General features: G+C 38.0%; 1 protein-coding gene across 1 annotated transcript in view; it reads right to left on the reverse strand.

Moving 5' to 3' along the window:
- ANOS1 (anosmin 1) overlaps positions 1-22,123 on the reverse strand; it is a 160,854-nt gene that overhangs the window by 70,104 nt on the left and 68,627 nt on the right. Inside the window, exon 3 of the mRNA XM_018568217.1 lies at positions 7,572-7,634. Coding sequence (XP_018423719.1) covers positions 7,572-7,634 — 63 coding nt within the window. The remainder of the gene's footprint in view (positions 1-7,571; positions 7,635-22,123) is intronic.

Raw genomic sequence — 22,123 nt, forward strand, 5'->3', positions numbered from 1 at the left:
GGCGCACGGAGCAGCACCACATACAAGCGATTGGGTGGCTCTTTCCCGCTCATGCGCACGAGTGGGTACAAGACCATTTTAAAATGTCCTCTCACATCTAGAAGACTCCCGTCTGGCCATGTATATACGGACAATGGACGGGAAGCAGTTAAAAACTAAAGAAAAAAAAAGGAAGGTAGAGAAAATGATGATATTTTGCACCAGTAACCCCTTAAAATATTGCTGCTTGAACATCCTGCCTTTTTTGCCTTTCCAAAACCCTGGACCTAATTAGGTATCTGAGAAACAAATAATGTCCATCCTGCAGAATGACCCTGAGGCCTAGAAATAAAGTGGAGGCACATGGCAGTGGAGGCACCACAAATGAAGAGGAAGCCTACACACTGAATTAAGATAAAAGATAAGCCTTGAATCACTTGTGAGGCATACCGCAAACAGTGTCTCAGGGCCACACAGGTACTCATTTATCAAGATTGTGCTGGCTTCCTCTTGATTAGGATTTAGAGCTCATAACAATCTTGATATATCTCGCTATTATGAATTTGTTAAAGGCAAACAGGCTTGCTTTGCAAGGAAATTTTCTCTTAGCTTAGTGAATGAGGTAAAGCTCTGCTGACTTCCACCATCCAATAGTCTACAAGCAATAATACTGTTGTTTTTTTTTTCCTTGCACATGATTTGGTATTCTTTGTAAAGTTATTTTTTTACCACATTCACTAAGCTATGGACAATTCCCTTGAAAAGTTAACAGCCTATTTACCTTTAGTAAACCAACCCCTCTGTGTATGCCCAATAGGTAGACACTAATTTTACCACTTAAACCTGGCTACATTGATCCATCTCTGCTGATCACAGATTAAGTCTACACATGAATAAAGCCTTCAATCTTTCAAATATTCTGAACAGCTAAATACCCAGAGATTAAGTATATAATTATAGATGCTGTTAATAATTCTTTTATATTAAAAAAAAAACAAGATGAATGTAAGGTTTAGCACTTCTGTAATGATTTAAGTTAAAGGCAATGCTCATGTGTAAAGAAAAGGATAGACCTCTGTGAATTGCAAATTTGCAGCTATATAATTAAAACTGTTTATTATCCCTTGGGGTCTAATTTGCCCCATGGCCTTCTCTTTCTTGCTCTTTTTCTTGAGCCGTAAGTCTTTTGCTCTTCATTACTAGTCTTTGAAGTTCTAAATATAGGTTCAATCACTAATCAGTGTGAGGCAAACAGATTTACAGAGAATTGTGTTGTCTACAGCTGCGCTAAAGTGTTAGCTGGCAAAGAGAAAATTGCTTAAATCTCCTGAAACTAGTAAAACTAGACATGGTCAAGTTGTTAAATGTTTAAAATCTCAGTCAGATGCACAATTAAAGGATATTGAAAATTGAATTCTGAAAAATATATGTGGTTAAATAGTATTTTGGTCTGTTAAGTATACCATTGGATGCATTAAACTGTATGTGGTTAAAGCACATGTAAACCCTAAGAATGACCTTCTCTTATTTGCTCCCTTTTGGATTGTAAATATATAACTGAAAAAAATGTGTTTTTATCTGTTCGATAAGTGCAGAAAAATCCTGTTGACACTATCAGGAATTTTGTGAGCTGCCAACTTCCTATGCTCTCTGTCTTTGCTGACTGTTATTAGTTAGCATTGCTCCCAGCTATCTCTGGATTACAGAACACCTCCCTCTATGCTATGGAGGAGAAGGGGGAACAGTTCTGTAGTCCTGTCCTAGGGTGACAATGCTGCTCCTCCATAGATACAGTACAATGGAGGTCAACGCAATTGAAGTCCATTGTTACTTCCTCCGGTCCCTTAACCTAAGGAAAGGGAAATATTCTGTAACCATGCCTACATCAAAGGTGAATGATAACTGAGCTGTATGGAAAAAACAATTGGATCGTGGCACAGACAGGAAAATATTATGTAGAGACATATCTTTCATTGAAGAGCACAACAAGACGGTGGATGGATGCCTCAGCCCTGAGAGCTTCTGTTTGAGCGGTTTCCGGCTGCTTATCACAGCCACTACTCACGAGCACAACAAGACGGTGGATGGATGCTTCAGCCCTGAGAGCTTCTGTTTGAGCGTTTTCCGGCTGCTTATCACAGCCACTACTCACGGTGAGTGCACCTTTTGAGGGGATATAGGTGGTATTAACCCTTATCCCCAACACAGTTCACGGAATTTCTTTTGAACATTTGTCTTTTTTGGAATATTTTTTGAACAGATTTTTTTTGTTTTGGATCGTGACACATCACATCAACTAACAATTTTTGGTAGTTGTCACTAATTATTTCACATACCCTGTGGGATCAATGATCCAGGGCCATTGATGGTTTTTTCTTATAAAAAAAGATCTTGAAGGCACTGAATATTCATGTGTATGCTATATGAATATAATTTATTTATCTGAATCACTTATATTTATTATATTTATTTATTAGAATTATTTTATACTTATATTTAATTAATTTTAGGGTTTATGACATTCAACACATTATATGTTGCGGGCGCTGCATAATTTGTAAGTTATTTGTTTTGACCCTACGGTCGATTTTGCTGCAGCCTTCAAACTAAATTGGCACACTAGCACTTATACACTTTTCTAGGTCCAGCGCAGAATCACTTATATCTAAGTACAATGGAGGTGCCTTGTCACCCTAGGACAGGAAGGGTTTTACTGGCAGGATCACTGAATGAAAATAAAGGCAAAAAGCCTGGCATGAGTAAATTAATGCAGCCACCACATCTAAAGACTGGTTCAGTGCAATATAATATGCTGTTCTTGAGTCTTAGATACACTTTAGTACAAATAATGAAGATATACAGTATATTAATTTATTTATTTTTTCACACTTTTTTCTTCTTATTTAGAAACAATCCTAATGTTCAGTAATGTAACAGGTGCTGGGACAACTATAACACCACTAATATTTCTTGAGAATTTGCAGCAACAATTACAAAAATAAAAAAGATTTAAACCATGAGAATAAAAAGGTAACCCCCAGCAGCAGTGTTATAGTTTGTCCTAACCCTGTCGCTGTGACTTCCTGCATTAGAATATGAAGAACTGTCACTATATATTTTTAAATACAGTTCTGATAATACTTTATTTATTTATAACTATGGCCCTTTAATACACAAAAGAATATACATGCATTAAAAAATGGGATCTTATATCCATGGCTTGGTACAGTTGGAATCTACTCTAAATCAGCCTATATAACAGCTAGAATAATCAATAAATAGGGACAATTCCAGGCTATTTCAGTTGACTGTTTCATCAGAGTATGATAACTGGGTGAACAGTTGGTTAGACTAATCGGAAAATTTAATTTGTACATTGCCAGGCGAGGATTGTGTATGAAGCTGTCTGAAGAAAATATTCTATTATTTACTGAAATGCATATGCTTAGGGAAAATGCGGAAAGAGATAATTTATTAACATTTTACTGTTTATGTGCCCACACAATATAAAAATTCCAAGTTTCTAGAATAGGAATATGTCTCAAATAAAAATTGGCTATAAATATTTCACAGGCACTTAACAATGGATTGAATCTCAAATGTGTGGGTGTATTTACTCTACATTTCTATGTTCCCTTTGTATCTGCTACAAGTAAACATTACAGCAGATGTTTAAGCTACAGAGCAATATAAATGAGTAAATGATATATGGTATATATAATGTAGTCTGTGGTATATGTTGATTGGCAAAAGCGCAAATCTGAATTTCCTTTGTGCCCAAGTGAAATAAGCCATTGGTTCGTATTGGTCTAGCTCCAAGTATTTCCTACTCAAGTCTTTCAGCGGCCACTTCCTCCTCAGCCTGTGTGTTAGTGTAAATATTTCATCAAATATTCAAGGTGAATCATATTCCACACAGAATTGGACAAGTGGAGGTTGATACAGAAGTTGGAGGAGAATGTCTCCCACACAATTTGCACCTCCTCGCATTATAGCCCCTAACATGTCAAGCAGTACTAATAAAGGTAGCAGGCCAGATTCCTTAAAATGACACTAAGGGCAAAGTTAGACACATGTAAGAAGCTCATACCTTATTCTTTTTGTATTGTATAGGAGTGAATCATTCATTCACTTGATGGCATCATCATTAACTTTAGGAATAGGACCAGGGGACATTGCAAGATACACTACAATAATGGAGTTAGAAGGAAATACCAAACTCCCTTTTCACATTATAGACTACTGACTCCTGTCTAAACTATTAATCAGAAGAATCTTCTCTGCAAGTGGCTTATTTTATAATTGATTTTTTTTTTTCACAGCAGTGATTCAGCAAAAGCATTGATTAGAGATAAGCAAACATCACTTGTGGTCCATCAGCAAATGGATCAAACTTAAAGTGCATAGGTGATTTTTGAATGAAAGCAAACGGATATTAAAAATAAGAATGAGACTGTATAGTCAGTACCATCAAGTACCTGCTTCTTCCTTCGAACAAGCCCCCTCTTACTAATCTGCCGCCAGAGTCTAATCCAGCACTGTAACATGGTGCTTGGGAACACAAGGTTTTTGTAGGCACCAGCGGGAGATCGGGGGAGCAGGTAGATACAGGTATCTTGAGGGGTCTGCTATACACTGTCACTCTTACTTTTCTATTATCACAGGTTAACTGACTTTAATGAACGTGTATAGGCCTCTTGCACTTGTCCACTATTAATTTGTCAACAGCAAACTGGAAGATATAACTGATTTGTTCACCTCTGGTTAAAGTGTATTTAAGCCCAAGAACAAACATGTCATATACTGCAGCTTACCACTCATCAGATGCTTGATTGGCTGGGCCCCGATGATGTAACTCCTGTGTATACGCATGGGAGTTACTTCATCTCAGCATGCCGGGTCTGCCCATAGAAAAAAAAATTGCTGAATGGCAGCAAGAAACTTTTATGGAAGAAGAGACTTGCACGGTCTCTTCTGTCATATAAAGCCTGCTGATCAGCAATTTGTTTAACATTTGTTTGTTCCACAGTCCATTTCCACCTTTGTAAGTGATTAGCACTTATTGTGGTAATGTAGAGATCCCGTGATGATGTATATCTGTGTACATTGTTATGACTTACATTGCAGGCTTTTTTCATTTTTTAAGAACTTTTTATAAGGCCTGAATTCTAGAAATTGAAAACATTCTCCACAGGAAATTCAGTCTGGCACTAGTGTTGGATAGCAAAGCAGGCTGTAAACAGCTGTCCCCTCCATGCGATTCTGTGTAACATGATCACTAAATACCAGCTCTGCCTTTACACATAATACACTGTCCAGGAGGGTTGCCACTATGAATACTAATAAGGTAGAGGGGGTGGAGAGCTCAGTTGTAACATACACAGATTGCTTGCAAAATACAGAGGCAGCCATTTCCATGAGAAGATGAAGAGGAAACAACAAAAAACATTTTCTGTGCTCATATACAGCAATTGCATATGCCTGCTTCATGTAAACTCAGTGTACATTGCTGGCATATGTTTTGGTTTTTTTAAATACTTCCGCAAAGGTAGAATTGGAATTTAAGCAATTGTTTTCCTTTGTTTTACCTTAGCACAGCAATTGTGTCAGGATTACTAAACATTTCCCCTTCTCCTTATCTCTGTAACATAGGAGGAGATGTGCTGTAACCCACAGAGAGAACTGGGCAGGACTGACAACAGTGTTAACAAATAACAGTTAGTTATCAGGGCAGAGAGTGTCCAAAGTTATGAGCTCACTGGAATTTTTGCAGGATCAGCATGCATTTATTGTTCTTATTGAACAGATATAACAAGACTTTTTCAATTGAATATTTAACAGTCCAAAAGAGAGCAAATAAGAAAACTTTATTGCTAGGGTTTACATACACTTTAAAGGGTAATTTCCCCTTCAAAATATAAAAATGAAAAAAAATCTTTAAAAAATAGATATAGCATATAGCATTGTTGCACAAGCCATTTTGTAATTTAATGTTATTTCAAAATTACCTTTCCAATTAAAATGATAGCTTTTGTAATGTTATAGATCTGTCAAAAAAATGAAATGCAATATGGCGACCTGGAATATGGCGACCTGTACACAAGTGCTGTACAGAACACCCCCAACAATGTTACTTCCTGCTTTTGTGATTGGCTGACTGATTTTCCCAGACGTCTGCACTCAGATACAAGTATTATTTTTGGCATCCGTCGCAATAGGAATGTCATTGTTTGTGAGATATTTCTCAAGGGTTCATTACTACTAAAGCAATGCAGACTTTGCATTTCCTTTTACAACACAGGAAGCCCACCAGCTGATTATAACAAACCAAGACCCTACCATTCAGGAATCAGTTTGCAAAGGACATGCTGCAATAAACAGCTTTTTCTTCAGAACAGAAACAGGTACTAAACTGCAGGGGAAGGATTTCTTCTCAGCAAAAGTCGAATTATTCTTTAAGGGCCCACTCAGGGCAGTCCTCTAGCCGCCCATTCAAATGATAATGCACCACAAGGACCGCAAGTGCACTGGGAAGCTGCGTTGGGGATACTATTCAAAATGAATAAAACCACATTGCATATAGAATTAATCAGAAAAGTATATGCGCTACTCCCTAATCAAAATCACTATGAAAGCAGCTAAAGTTAAAAACGCTCAGGTTTTGCTTGGTCCACACTGCATTACAAAGCTCAATAAGCTCAAGATAAAACATTGCTAGGGCGTGCCTATGCTGATGCCATCATGTTACTAGGAAGTGGAATTAGGAAGACACATCTTGAGCTTTGTAATGCAGTGTGGATCAAGCACAACCTATGTGAGTATTTCTAACTTGTTTAAATAAAGATACGTAGTGATTTTACACTATTCTATTCTCTCTGAGCCACGCTGAGGGTATATGAGGAGTGAGAATAAAGAAATACTGTATATACTCGAGTATAAGCCGAATTTTTCAGCCCATTTTTTTAATATTATCCAGGAGGAACATTGCGGTCTTTATCCCAACTGCGGAAGGAAAAACGCTACTACCCACCTCTACACCCTGAAGGGGAGATAATTAAGGAACGCTATGTGACCATTTTTACTAGACGGTTCAACAGTTCTGGGGAGTGAGGTGGAAACTTGATGAATTGGACATGGAAGTCACTGAATACACTCCTATTTGGCTTGTGAAGCACTTTTATGTGGACATTAACATTTTGTTGACTGGATCACTTTAGTAGATGTTTTTATGTAATTGCTGAAGCACTTTATTGTTATCATTATTCAGTGGATAGTTGTTGGAACACTTTTATGATACCACCACAGTGCATAATTCACCTAACGTGAATAGACCTTAAGAATGTCAAACAGGAATGTATCGTATAAAAAATCACTCTTGGGGAATAATTGTAATAATATCTCAAAAATAACCCCCTCTACCAAGAATGCATGTTTGTTTCAATTTAGATGAAAGGAAAAAGCAGCTCCGAATGAGACCAAAACAAAAAGCACAGGATTACCAATATTAAAGACAAGCGTCTTTTAAGTTTCAACATGGCATTTTTTATGAGGGGAAAAAAAATCTTTCCTGGTACAGAATAAATCAGACGTACCTCACAGAGACTTTGGCAGCTATTCTTTTTCAAGTCCCAGTTTTCCTTGCATGGCTCCAAGCACTGTTGAAAGATTGAACAAACACTTAGTCAAACGGTTGTCATTTTGCAGTGTGTTTTATTTTCATTTCTTAGGAACGTAGTCCTGAAAACCAGGAGAAAAACAACGGCGGCAGACATAACAGTATTACTTGTAGTGTGATTCAGTTTGAATCTGTCAGCAAGAGTCCCCTCGCTCCTGTGAACTGAAAGGTTAGCGGTGTGCAATGCTGAGAGTCAGTCCACCCATGAAGACTCTAAGCTTTTAATGTGTTCTAATGGTTATTTCTCCAACCTTATTATATTTTTCTGTTTTTAGAGGAAATAGGATCCTGCTGAAATTCTATCACGTTTTTCCTGCATTTACAATTAACACAGTTAATTATTTATAGCTTTGAAAGCTGACAATGGGCTTCCAGTAATGGCATTAAGGCTTTAAAACATTTGATACATCAGTGTTAGTAGCCTGTCATTGCAATCTCCTCAAAGACCTACCTGAAGAGAATTGTACCTTGCAGGTCTGTATTTGGATGATATGTTGAGGCTGATTTACTAAAGGAGTAGAGACTCTTCACTTAGTAAAATTAGTGAGGATTCAGATCAGTGAGACAATCATATGTAAAGCAAATCCCTGTTATGTATGTATTTATTCATTACATGTATTTATATAGCGCTGACAATTTATGCAGTGCTTTATATACTGCACATTCAGTACCTGCCTTAGAGGAGCTTACATTTAAGGTCCTTATCGCACACTCATCCAGGGATGATTTAGACAGGAGCCAATTAATCTTCCAGCATTTCTTTGGAGTGTGGGAGGATACCCTTGCAAGCACAGGGAATACCATGCAAGCACTCCTTGCAGATTTCGTCCTGACTGGGATTTCATCTAAACATGATTGAATAATTAAAGTGAACACATCTACAATGTATTAAGGAATAACTTTTTCATTAACCCTTGCAGTAGGGCTACCCCTGTACCTCAAAGGTTAACTGCTTATTTGTGTCTAGGTGCTAAAATAACAAATACATACTCACTCTGAGCCAGCTTGTTCTTAGACCTATTCTTCCAACGTCCCTCCGCCTCCTCTGCAGCGATCTTAGGTCCCATAAATCATCACATCTATACACAGTGTATAGACATGAAGACACTTGGGAACATTCCAATGCTGCAATATTGTCACAATCAATCCCGCTGCCTGATTGACAGCTGGCTCTGCCCGCCCCCATTCTCCCTTCTGTCCCTCTAGTCAGTGCTGGAGGAACAGAGAGGGGAATCCCTTCAGAGCGTGATGACTGACATTCACCGCTCTCTGCAAGGATCGTTAACTGAGTGATCAGCAGTATGTGATCGCTCAGTTGTTGATCAATAGAGTCGACATCTGACAGCTGCAGTGTCACACATCGGCTTTAAATATTTGGATGAGTGTATTTCACTCTTCCCATAATTCTCCTTCAATAAGAGGAAGCTTAGTCTCTCCCTAGTCTTTCTATGGGGACAGCCAGAGTTTCCTGCCACTTGGAAATTGTAGAGAGTAGCTTGCAGTCAGATTAAAACCCTGATAAACAGAGACATCTAAACGGTAATAAATAATTTTTGCTGTGTAAATAGGAACACATGACAAACATATAGAAGGGTTTTCTCAAATGTGTTTGCAAAAGTAGAAATTGCATGTTAAAACTTAAAAGTTCTGACAATTAGCTGGTTTTAGACATAACACATTTTTGACAGTGGTCCTCAGGACCAGGGAACCCTTGGCCTGCATTTTTAACAACATACCTGCGAGGCAGGAAAGAGGGATCATTATAGCACAGAGTATGTAGGCAAAGGATGCACACCTGTCTGGGTTCTTGTAACAAAGACCATGATGATTAATGTGCAAATAATGACTGGTTTAACCCTAAATTGCTTTCTTCATCCCTACTTTACATTTATTTTCAAAATAACAAATTTAATTATTTTAAAAATAGATCAAAGGTTTGCAGGGTTATTCACAAAAGGGTGACGAGTTTGGAGAAGGCAGAAGGAGTGAACAGTCTAGGCCAAAATAGCCGATTTGGAAAAAAAATATCCAATTCAGCTCACTTTCCAGTTCAGCTATGTTGTCCTAGATTGTTCCCTTCTCCGGCTTTCTCCAAACTCTTCACCATTTTGTGAATAGCACTGTTAGAGCAGCAAAATACTTTTTTAAATAATACATTTTCTACAGAGATCTACACATCAGGCCAAAAAGAGGGACAGATGGATTTGGTTCCAAAAGAAGGACTCCCCCTCCAAATAAGGGACCATTGGGAGCTATGTTACAAGCTCAAGGTTCAAAACCCATCGTAAAACAGTCATCCAGAATCTTTGGAGCATTGTTAGCAGCGTGTTAACCTGAGAAAAGTTTCATGTTTGACTGAACTGTAAAGTTATGAAACCCCAATGTTTTTGTGAGCACTAGCATGAGATAGTGTTGAAAAGAACAGAGATTCTTCAGTCTTATCTATGAAGATAAAAATGGATCAATGTCTTTTTCCCATAACAATTGCACTTTCACTTAATTAGAGAATACACATCTGGAAACTGTGTATTCTGCATAACACATTTAAATTCTTTTTTCTTAACTGTTTACAGGTCAGCTGAGTCAGCAAAAAAACATTAATATATTGAAATATCTGCACAAGTTGTTTATGAAAAGAAAGGCATGCCAATTATCTGCTGGTCTCCATAAAGCATGTATCATTTTGGGTAAAATAAATGAACTGTACTGTCAGCATCGGAATTCTCATGAGGTTGTTAGCAAAACAGTAAGCAGAAAATGGAAATGGGGTGTGACACCCTGGTAAATAATTAATTGGAAATAGGATAGTGTACGTTGTAAACTGAGTTAGGGTAATAGAAAAAAACAGTCCTTATTCCTAAAGGCTGATTCCCCCAAATGAGTTCAGGAACACTTTGGGACTGATTCTGAAATATGATGATAGCAGCAAATAGAATAAATTATGAAGGTATTGCATACACATTGCCAGCTAGATCAACAAAATGTGTGCAAACACTTATAGGGCAACTCCACGCTAAATTTTTAAAAGCTGAATTCCAGGCAGACACAAAAGTATATCCATTTATTATATGTATTTATTTAAATACAAGCAGTGCAGGTACCCAAAATGAACTAGTATTAGCCTCTTGCAATCGCTGTGCAGAGGGAGAAGCAGCTCAAGGAGCCAATCAGTTCATGTGCTTACAAGAAGCATGCTCAGAGGAAGTCAGAACAGAGTTAAAGAGAGATAGGCTCATCAGTGTGCTGCTTGTCCTTTCAATGTCCAGTCACAGGCTGGGGGAGGGATAAGACCTGTAAGTGTTACTTAACTGCAGCAGAAAAAATAGGTCTCCTGTCCTGCCAGACAGGGCTGCTCAGTGTGGCAGAGCTGTGTAAATCTAATCGACTGGCTAGATGAAAATACAAATTCTTTGTTGGGTAAAACAGCATCCATACATGCATTTCATCTATGTATTTAGCTGATTGCCTAGAGTTTAACTTTATCTCTGTGTCCCCAAATCCTCTAATTTGAAACGTCATTATGACCTTATTTTCTACCAGTGTTTTTATTTCCGGTACAAAAAAATGTTTTACTAAGTTTAAAAAATAAAAAGCAAGATAAAAGCACCACTGTATTCCTCTGGGCAGATCAAATCTTAACCCTTGCACTGGGGCTACCTCTGCACTGCAAGTGTTAACAGCGTGTTTTGTGTAGGGAGCCGATAAGTTATATTAATCAGAATCACAATCCCGGCTTGCTGCTACACCGCTCCCTCCAGCCTGTCTCCTCCTCCAGTGATGGTATGTTCCTCAGCGTCATCACAATCTATACACTGTATTGGAGGTCATGACTCACAGGGCCTTAGACCATTGGAGCAGAGGGGGAGGCAGGCTGAAGGGACCGGTCAAGGAGTCAGCCGGGGTTATGGTTCAGATGAGTATAACTTTGTTTTTTTAGCTCCTTAGACAGAATGAGCACCTAACTCTTGCAGTGCAGGGGTAGCCCACTACAAGGGTTTAGATTTGTTTCACCCAGAGTTCTGCTTTAAAGCCCACCTTCGCTCCACGGCATATATGTGTGAGCTAGTCAGAAAGGTTTTAAATAATATTATTTTAATTTTGGACAGAGTAGGAAAGGTTTACACCCCTCTCCAATATTTACTGTTGTCCTTGTGGCCATTGTTAGGAAAAATCTAAAGTGTTCATTTGTCACCAGAACAGAAATAGAGGGAAAATATGACAATGTGGACATCTGTAATCCAAGCCACTTCTTCAGTTCTGACTACCGTAATTGTTATTTATTTGATGTCATTACAGAATGTAACAGTTTGTTCTAGATTGTAATCCTATGTTTTAATTTAATTACGTGGGTAACGCTAAGGTTATTTTCAGGACACAGTTGTGCTCACTCAAAATCTCAAATGATACCATCTGAAATCTTAGTACTTGTAAATTGATTGGTTGATTTTGACTCAGTGCCAAGTCTCCACATATTTTTAGCAGGCCAGCATACAGCTGAAATAAATGATGTGTATGTTATGGCTTTCCTGACAGAACCATAAAGCAGATTAATGGAGACACAACTGGATAAACCCTGTTGACATTTCATTGTTTTAAAATATCAACATGTTATAATTCAAAGATAAATAAAGAGTTGTTCAATATATCACACCCAGCATCTCACAATGTCCTTCTTCCCTTATATATAGCTCAGGAAAAGCAGAATCACAGTGCTATTCATATATACTGTGAACCTCCAACTACACTGTAAGGGTCTTAGAGGGAGGGGTTGCCATGCACTCACAGGGGTTGATTAACTAAATGGTAAGACAGAGCGCCTAACCCTTGCAGTGCGGGGGTAGCCCCACTGCAAGGATTAAAAACATTTCTTCTTTTAATTGTGATAAAACTCTGCCTAAATTTACCTCCATTGAAACAATGACTAATGTCCATGAGCTTTCATACAGCATGGGAGTTAATTCATTCCAGGCACCTGGAAGATGCCAGAATTGTACGCTTAGCTGCGCATTCATAGTTCAGTGTACAATGTAAAGAAGATTGCAGGAGGAAAGTAAGAAACCTTTATTGCAGAAGAGACATAGTATGTAATAAAAAAAACCTTCCAGTTCATATTTTTTTTCAGACCTCAGTTCTAGTTCTATAGTTCTGCATATGCAGTTGTTATTTATCTACAACAGTGTTTAGATGTAGAAATATAACCTTAAAACGATCTGAGTGCAATAGAAGTTGGTTGTAATAAGACATGCTTAATCCAGCTTTCAACCAGTGCCTTTGAACTCTTGCTCTGTCAACAGTATATCATATCACCAGTGTCACCAGTCACTCTGTCAACGAGCAGATCCAATCTGGATCCACTTGTATATCAATAGCTACAACGTGATGCTTGTAGATATGAGTGCAATGTGGTTTCAGTGTTAAATGGGTGTCCAAGAAAGCCTGGTACAATTTTAAAAAGGTATTTGTTTTTTTTATGAAGCCATGCTATTCCCAAGTGATGGAAGAAGACACTGAACAACTCAAAAACAATGTTTTAGCACCACGTACCTCACTTAAATGTTTTCCTGGCCTAGAACATCTGATGTCTCTGTAACTAATACATTATCGTTTGAGGTGACATTCATCACTATGCCGAGAATTTGACCGCCGGAAAAAAAAAGTATACATGGGATGACACAGAAAAGCATATGTGTTCATAAACCCTCTCTTTCTGCCTGTCTGGTTAGGAAATAGAAAACAATGTCAAGAGCCCTTTGGCACTCCGTTATTGCATTATGTGCATACATTAGTCATCTGTTCTTAATGTTTTCTACAGTAAATAACAATAGAAAACCATTTCATATGCAGCCAAGCAGAAAACTAGCCTAATTTTTTCTTATTTACTTCAGAGCAGAACATAGGATACCATAGATGCAGAATTAATGCACCAGACGCTATATCAAATAAATATATGTTCACAGTATATTTGTTTTTAAAAGAGATATTGCCAATATAGATTTTTAACCACTTCCAGTGGGGTCATGTAAATACACGTCATCCGCTGGAAGTGGTTATACCGTTTTAAACAGCAGACGATTGCTGTTTTAATACAAGCGATCTGGCATCTGTACAGGTGTACAGGCGCTAGATCGCTTGTACGGTGTGGCTCTGTGTCCCCCACCTCTGTTGCCTCGTCGTCTTCCTGGGTTCCGCTGTCCCCCATGCGAGCCAGGGACCAGCATGGTGGGACTCCCCTGATGGATCGGAGGGAGATCAGCAGGCTTTCATCCTCCGATCACTAGACCCAGAAGTGATGTGCATTATATCACTTCCGGTGTCACTGAGCACATTCTACGGCTCCTAGAGCCAAAAGAGGAAGCTGGTGAAGCAGATATCTGCTTCATCAGCTTCTTTGGGGTCCCTAGGTGACATTAGGGGTCTGAAAGACCTCTGATGTCTCCATAAAGAGGACCTGTCACATTATATTTGCTATTAGCCCATTATTGTGATAGCAATAAAGTTGAATGTAAAACAAAATTGTAAAAATGAAAGTAATAGATTTTTAAAAATGCAAAATACTTTTTTTTTAAGTTCCCCGCCACCCCACGTGCTTGCACATGCAACGCAAACATGTGTTGGATGCGCCTACGTGCAAAAACGATAATTGCACCACACGCTACATATCGTCATGAGCGTCAGTGTGAGATCAATAATTGTAGTTCCATCAATCACTGTTAACACCAAACTGATGAGCATTATTGTAGTTTTTTGCGGTTCCACGGTCGCACGCAGTTTTGAGGCTTGACATTGGCATCTATTTACCTGGCGTGACCCCATCTTTTATATTTTACCAAAAATTGGGTATTATATTCTGTTTCAATGCACTAAAATTAATTTTAGTGTATTTTATCCTAAAAATACTTGTTTGATGAACATTTGCGCAAATACCACGCGACATAAAAAATTGCAATTCACATTTTTTTTCTACAGGGCCTCTGCTTTCAGAAAATATATAATTGATTGGGGGTCTGAAGCTGTTTTCTAGCCAAAAATTCTGATTTTACCATGTTTGTGCAAATGTAGAAATTGCTCCGAGCATCAGGTGGTTAATAAACCCTTCAGAAAAGAACCTACAACACTACTGAGTATTTTCAAAAAGTACACACTATATAGTATTTTAAGAAAAGTTACCTGAAAGTACTTCTGATTTGACTTTCACACTATTACATGCTTATTGTTTCATAGTTTGATTAGATCTATAAGTTCTTCCCCTAGGACTTATCTTATTTTATTCATGTTCAATAGCTATTGAGATAGCACCTCAGCCACAGAGAGAGAACTCTTCAGTGACAGACATGCCTAATAGAATTACACTGTAAAGAACAGTAAGGCCCAACCACTTATCAGCACTGCAGAATTACTAAGCAAGAGGTAAAGTCTGCTTCATCAGCTTCTCTTCAGCTTCTGAAGCTGGAGAGTGACAGCAGAATGTGGAAGTGATGTAATATATATCACTTCTGCATTCTGACACCGAAGAGGGGATAGGAGGGAGATCGTGTACCGATCTCCCTCTGATCCCCCTGTCACAGAGACACCATGCTGGTCCTGGGCTCGCACCGGCACAGCGGAGCTCGGGACCAGCGGGAGGGGGGCCGCGGAGGGGGCGCACAGAACGGCACATTATACAAGCGATCCGCTGGCTCTACAGCCGGTGGATCGCTTGTATGTAAACAGGCTTCTTTACAACGGCCGGCCGCGAGGCGCTTAAACTAACAGAGTGAAAAAAACTAATTATGTGGTTACCCTTCTTAGTTATTTATTTTGGAGTGGTACTTGGAGGTGCAAAAATTCTTATATACCTTAAGGAAAGCATTTATGATGTTAACATTTATTACTGTAAAATATTTTACATGTGTTTATCTATTTTTAATCATGACATAAATAAAGCTGTGTTTTATATGATCCTGATGTAATTATTTTTGGCTCTGTCACTAAGCACCTAAAAAACCCAATTTAAAATATAGATTGTTTTACAATTGACTTACCAGGGGTGTGGTGCTGTTCACTCAGGGTTCTATACAAACCTTTTTCTAGTTACACATATGGGAAAGCCAGCTCTCAAAACTGAGAGGAAGTATCTAACTTTTTATATGAGGTGCCCCAAGATTCAGGGCACACCGAGAACTGGATGAGGAAAGATATTGGGAAGCACCAGAAAATAACTGCTTTTGATTTTCGGTACCACTCAATTAACTGCACATCATGGCAAGTAACTCGAAGTTGCACAATTAAAGTTGCTAATAGACATGTGCGATTCGTTTCGTTCCGAATCGAAATTCGGACGAATTTTCGGAAATTCGGACATTCGGATGTATCCGAATTCCGAATTACAGACATAGCGAATGCAAACGAATCCGAATTTCCATTTCTGAAATTCGGTAGCGTTCGTACGAACGTTCGTTTAGTTTTCTGTTCTTATTCGTTTCTTATTCGTTTCGTTCGTTGGAGCAAAGTGACATTAGAGAAGGAGAAAAATATTTTTCCCCCTCAAATGTCACTTTTGCTGCAAATGAACGAAACAAATAAGAAACGAATAAGAAACGAATAAGAACAGAAAACGAAACGAACGTTCGTACTAACGCTACCGAATTTCGTCCGATTCCGAATCCGAATTTACTTTCACACCCGAATCCTGAAAAACGAAATAACACAAATCCGAATTTAAAACGAAACTAAACTAAACAAATTTTTTGGCAGTGCACATGTCTAGTTGCTAATATGAAGAAAGATGTTGCACTTGAACACACAAAAGTTGATGTAACAATGTGACAATACACCACTGCATCAAGCTCAGAAATAATTTTAAGGACACACATTGGTCTTTGTTGTTATCTACTTCTAATGCAAAATTGGTACAATGGTTGGGTGCTTGTCCACCATGGTCTGAACAGTAAAAGAAAAAGTTATCTTTAGGAATCCCCTTTTATTACTATAATCCGGTCTTTGGCTGTATTGTAGAAGTTCCCAGTCTGTAATATGAAGAATGTACATACTCCCTATCAATGCTGTTAAGATGGAAGGTATCCCCTACTCCCCTACCTTCCATCTACTACACGACTATTCAGCTGTAGCTGGGGTCTCTATGGCCCCATACACTACTTCTTTTCCTAGACAAAGTAAATCTGCAATATTCAATCTCTGTGTTGAAGACCTGGATATAGGCAAGGTTCTCATGTTTATATATTAGCACTCTAGCTCAGCTCTATTTTAGCATGAAACAAAATAAACCTTTCTAGTTTCAGAATGGCTAAAAAGAATGATTGACCTTTATAGAAACATCCACTGTTTAAAAGAAGATAACACCAAAACTATCACAGAAATTGCAGATAATTTGTTATTGATTGTCTGCTTCAAATTCCAGTCACACTTGTCAATAAAACCAAACCATTTTAGACCACCAGTGATTCAAAATTGCTCTTTTGTCTGAATGACAATTTTGTTTTTTATTCTAGAATGGCCATGTCTCATTTAAGTGTACTATTTTCACAGGAAGGATGGGTCTGGTTGTAAGACTCCCAGCCTCAGGGCTTTTCCTTCTAATTTCATGCAATGATAAAATACTATTGTTTCTTTCAGGGTACAACATGAGTGGTGGCCCAGTTAATGTGAACGTAGCAGGAAAACTGCCTGAAGATTAACATCATAAAAAAAGCTATAACACACAAAAAAAGCAAACGCATTATTCTGTATAATCCGTATTCACTATTTTTTGTTAACACACTTGCTTTATTATTGACTTACTATTGTACTATGGCTAACTGTAATGAATACCAGTAATGTATCTTTGCCTTTATAAGAGTATTCAAATGTACTCAATGGATGCATGCAATCACAGTGGTTAAAAAAAGGGGGGGGTCAAAAAAGCAACTCAGGGAATGAACTGCCAGTTACCAAGAAGAATCTATTTTGGAAACAAAAAAAAGCATTAAATAGAATTTAACAGGAAGAAAGAGTTATAAGTACATATTAAACAGGCAAAATGGACAATAAACACCTTTTCCATACACAGTCTTTTTATAATTATGTAATTATGATTCTAAAATGGTTTTACTGTAGAATGAAAGCATTACATAAATACTAAGAGTACAGCTCTCAACATTTCAGACAAAGAGAACAAACACACAAATAGCATATCAAAGGTGCCTTCAGACTTGTCACATCTCTAGTCATTCTACTCTACTTTCTGTAGCACAATAGATTACTAGGGTGTTGTAACCATATAAATATAACACCATTTTGCTGTGCCTTGACTAAAAATCACTGTAGGTCTAGCAAGATGTCTGGCAAGATAATAAATAACTGCCTACGCAGTAGCTTAAAGCAGCATGCCTCAATTATTTTTCAGTCTCGGTACCTATAAGTATGCAAAATGTTAAGGCACCCCAATCTAAAAATAGTAAAATAAAAAGTAAAAAAAAAATCATTACCAAACACTTATCCTAGACAGTGGTATGGATATTGTTTTTAATTCTTTATTTAGGGTAGACACACAGAGACAGTCCAAAGTCAACATCAATAGAATATGCCAGTCACAGCTTGCTTGTAGGCAATGTAAGAAAAAGTATACAAAGACAGTATGGCAGAAGAAAATAGATCCAAGATGCATTAAAAAAATATACAGAGATCCATTACAACCCCAAATACAGAGCTCGCATCAAAATCGGGACCAAATCTCTTCCTCATCTTCTCAGTTGGTATCAAGAAAAGGGAACCCTGTCTCAGTGTCAACTTTTGATATAAGGGACAAGGAAAAACAAGGAAGACCCTGTTCAGGAGCAATAAAAGGTGATATGGGGAGAGTAGCAGGAAAAAAAGGGGGAGGGGATACAAAGAAAGAAGAAAAAGAAAGCAATTAAGTTGTAGCACACACACCAAAGGCACACTCATGCAACATTGTAGACATTAGTCCATTTGTTTCAGGTATTACTAAATTTCTCCTCTCCGTTATGTAGAACAGCAGTTAATTCCTCCACCTGCCAAATTTCAGTGATGCTCCCTAAGTGGTGTGGATTTTAAGAGGGGAAACCCCAGGCAAGTAAAAGAACAGACTTTCCCCCTTCCCATAACCCACTTTTACATCAGAAGCCCCTTCACATCAGGGTCCCCCCTTCAAATCAGCATCCCCCCCTTCACAGCATAGGCCCCCCATTTGCAAAAATGTGAAGGCACGCCTGTCAAAGCCAGAGGGCACCCCTGGTTGAGAAAGGCTGGCTTAGAGAGCGAAGGTAATACTTAAGCTTTTCTTGCAATTATGAAGAACTAGTGTAGACTCAGGTGTCTGCGAGCAAATGCAAAGAAGCTGAGTCCCATCGGACAAAAAGTCCCACACATATCATGGCATACTACTACATACATACATACATACATACATACATACATACCACTACTACTACAGGAGCACTATTTTTTACTCTAAGCCCTATACTCACCTGCTTATACATATCTTCTACAGATATATTTTCATGCACTTTATTGTTGGGAGTTATTATATTATTATACTGTGTTTTATTGTTCTGCAGTTGTATTTACAATTCTTCACCATTTATTCTACTAGTGTACCTTTACGATGTATATAACTTTCACCTGTTCAAGTTCCTGTTAGTTGCATTGGCTATCTATTTTATTTGAGGTATTAGAGTCCATTCCCAGAAACAAGATTTTAAATGTTTTTATATGCAAGGGGGCTGTTTGTTTTGTAGTTAAAAGCTGTGTGCTTATATATTTGTATTAAAAAAGATTTAGTGAATTATCAAAGTGATGCAGCTTTGTGTTGCTGAAGATGAGAATGGTTTCGGTAGGTAATTAATAAAAAAAACCATATGCAACATGCTCATTGTATGACAACCATGAATGCAAAGGTTAGAATAAATCAACCGCCACATTTAATTAAAATGTTGTCATTAAATAATGAGGCTTGAATGATGTATAAGTACATGCAGCTTTGTTATGGGCATTAATTCCTTATAAACATAACTTGCCTGGTAATTTGTGTGACACAGAGACCATATGTTTGTATGACACATAAAATCAAATTGTTTCTGTGCTCTGTTACTGACCTTCAATGTCCATCATAAAAGCAAATATGAAATACATTATGTTTACATTTTTCATCAAAGTTTTTGTGTAATGTCAGTTTGGCATGTTGGATGTTTTCTGCAAGGTAATTGACAGGGTCTTTACAGGATGAACTATGTTCACATTTCCAGACACAGAGTGCCTTGCTTCAACCTACCACCTTCATCTTATATTAATAAATCAATAGTTTGTTACAGAGTATGGAAGCCATTATATCTTAAAGTAGATGTAAACCCAAAGCTTTAACATGCTAATGTAATTTCAAAAGTATATTTGAAAAACTGCAGTGTTAAATAATACTTGGTGGTCTAGCCATGCAGGTCCTTGTTCAGGCACTTCCTTTTGTAGAGTCGGTCTTGTGTTGCTTGTTGCTCCTGTGTTGTCACTATGTCACACAGGCTTCTGATGGGGACTACAAGTGGTCATTACAGCAAAGGTTACACAGTTAGGGTTTACATCTACTTTAAAGGTGGAACTAATCTGACAAACAAAGGGGGTCTGTAGGAGATTAAATGCCTCAATGTCAATATGTGAATGGGCCTGCAGTAGAGATCAATTATTCGTTTTCCATAGAAAATCTTGTAAGTGGTTATTTCTTTGTATAGTAATAAATGTACCTATATTACAGCATTTCTAAGGGAAGCAGTTTCATTTAATTGGGCTGTTGTTACCATGAGGGATAGTGTGGATCTCTCCCAGTAGCTAACTTACGTGGAGAAGCTGGAAAGAGATTTCCACCTCGTAACCTGGCTCTCTCCTTCCATGGTCTCCATAGCCACCTGGCACATGTAAACTATTTCCAGTACCTAATATTAGCTATAGGAAGCTATGGTTAGGCCAGATATCAGAGAGACACTGGGGCTCTTAAGCACCATTAGGTGTTAGAAAAATTAACAAACTGTAGCTGATCTAAAAAAAAGTCCAGTGTCCCTCTGACACCATCAAGCCTATTAAATGCAGACTGAAAACACAACAGTGATTTCTAATGACTCTAATGTCTCTAACTCTAGATAATTTTCATTTTCTTCTCTCATGGTACTGTACAGATTAGGTAGCATAGCTTTATCTAGGAACAGATGTCTGTTCGTATTTAGCAGCAGATCAAATTTAAATACAATATGAGATATATCCAGCTTCATAAAGGCAGTTCTCTCCCCATGGCTTTTGCTAGGCCAGGGGTAGGCAACCTTGGCTCTCCAGCTGTGCTGATACTACAAATCCCATCATGCTTCTTCCTCTGGGAGTCATGCCTGTGGCTTGCAATGCCTTATGGGATTTGTAGTTTCAGCACAGCTGGAGAGCCAAGGTTGCCTACCCCTGTGCTAGGCGTGCCATCCAGAACCTACACCCCTCTCATGGTTCTCAAGCTCCAGGATCATTTGTCATGACAGTGAACATACTTCAGATACGGAGCGGTGGAGATCCGTGATCTCTGCTGCACTATATGAACCTGGAAATCTGTTGCATGCATTGAGGCTTTGTGCGTTAAGGCTGCCCATTCATTTTTGAGGGCTCACTGCACCTGTGGTAATTTTGGCACCAGAACACATATCTATACATTGTATACATACATACTCCCCCCCCCCCCCCCCTACACATGCCAGAGGTAAAAGGCAATTCCTAGCGTCATCACTAAGGATTAACTCTAAAGTAAGGAGCTGGAAAGGTTTTTCACATGTTGCCCATTTACAATTCCGAGTATCTTAGTAATTTTGAAGTTTCACAAGCACACACGATTTTGAGGCTGGATATATTTAGTACCTAATTAGTCAACATTTAGTCTCACATTTTCATGAAAACCTTCTAGATCATATTGTGTTTGTGAAAAAAATAACAGCAAAAATAACATATATGTAAAACAAAGATTTTTATAAACATTTGTATAAGTTTTTACATTTTCAGTTATTTTTCACTGCTCAGGGTACTCTTTCTTCCTACCTTGGTGGAATTTTTTTTTTTTTAGAGAAAACACTGAAACATATGATACTATTAATGTTACATACAAATCAATAACATTTTATTATTTAGTTTTGCAGTGTAGATCCTCTGTTCAACAAACCATATTCACTTGTAATTGGTTTACACATTCTATGTGATAAAGAGCCATCAGTGACAGATGTTTGACTGCTAAAGTGACAGTATTATCTACATTATCCACATTATCCGTGTCCCAAAGCTGTAGATTTGTTCAATAACATTAGGACCAAATGTGCACAGTTGAGATTTTTCACAGCTCTGTGGTAGTGCCAATTGCAGATAAAAGTGAACGTTAGATAGTACATAGATGCAGATAGCAGTTAATTTGCATCTGTTTAAATTCTTTCATCCTAAGAGTTTGGAAGATATTATTATTATTAT

The sequence above is a fragment of the Nanorana parkeri genome, unplaced genomic scaffold (assembly GCF_000935625.1).
Source record: "Nanorana parkeri isolate BGI_ZX_2015 unplaced genomic scaffold, ASM93562v1 scaffold1155, whole genome shotgun sequence".
Taxonomy (NCBI): Eukaryota; Metazoa; Chordata; class Amphibia; order Anura; family Dicroglossidae; genus Nanorana; species Nanorana parkeri.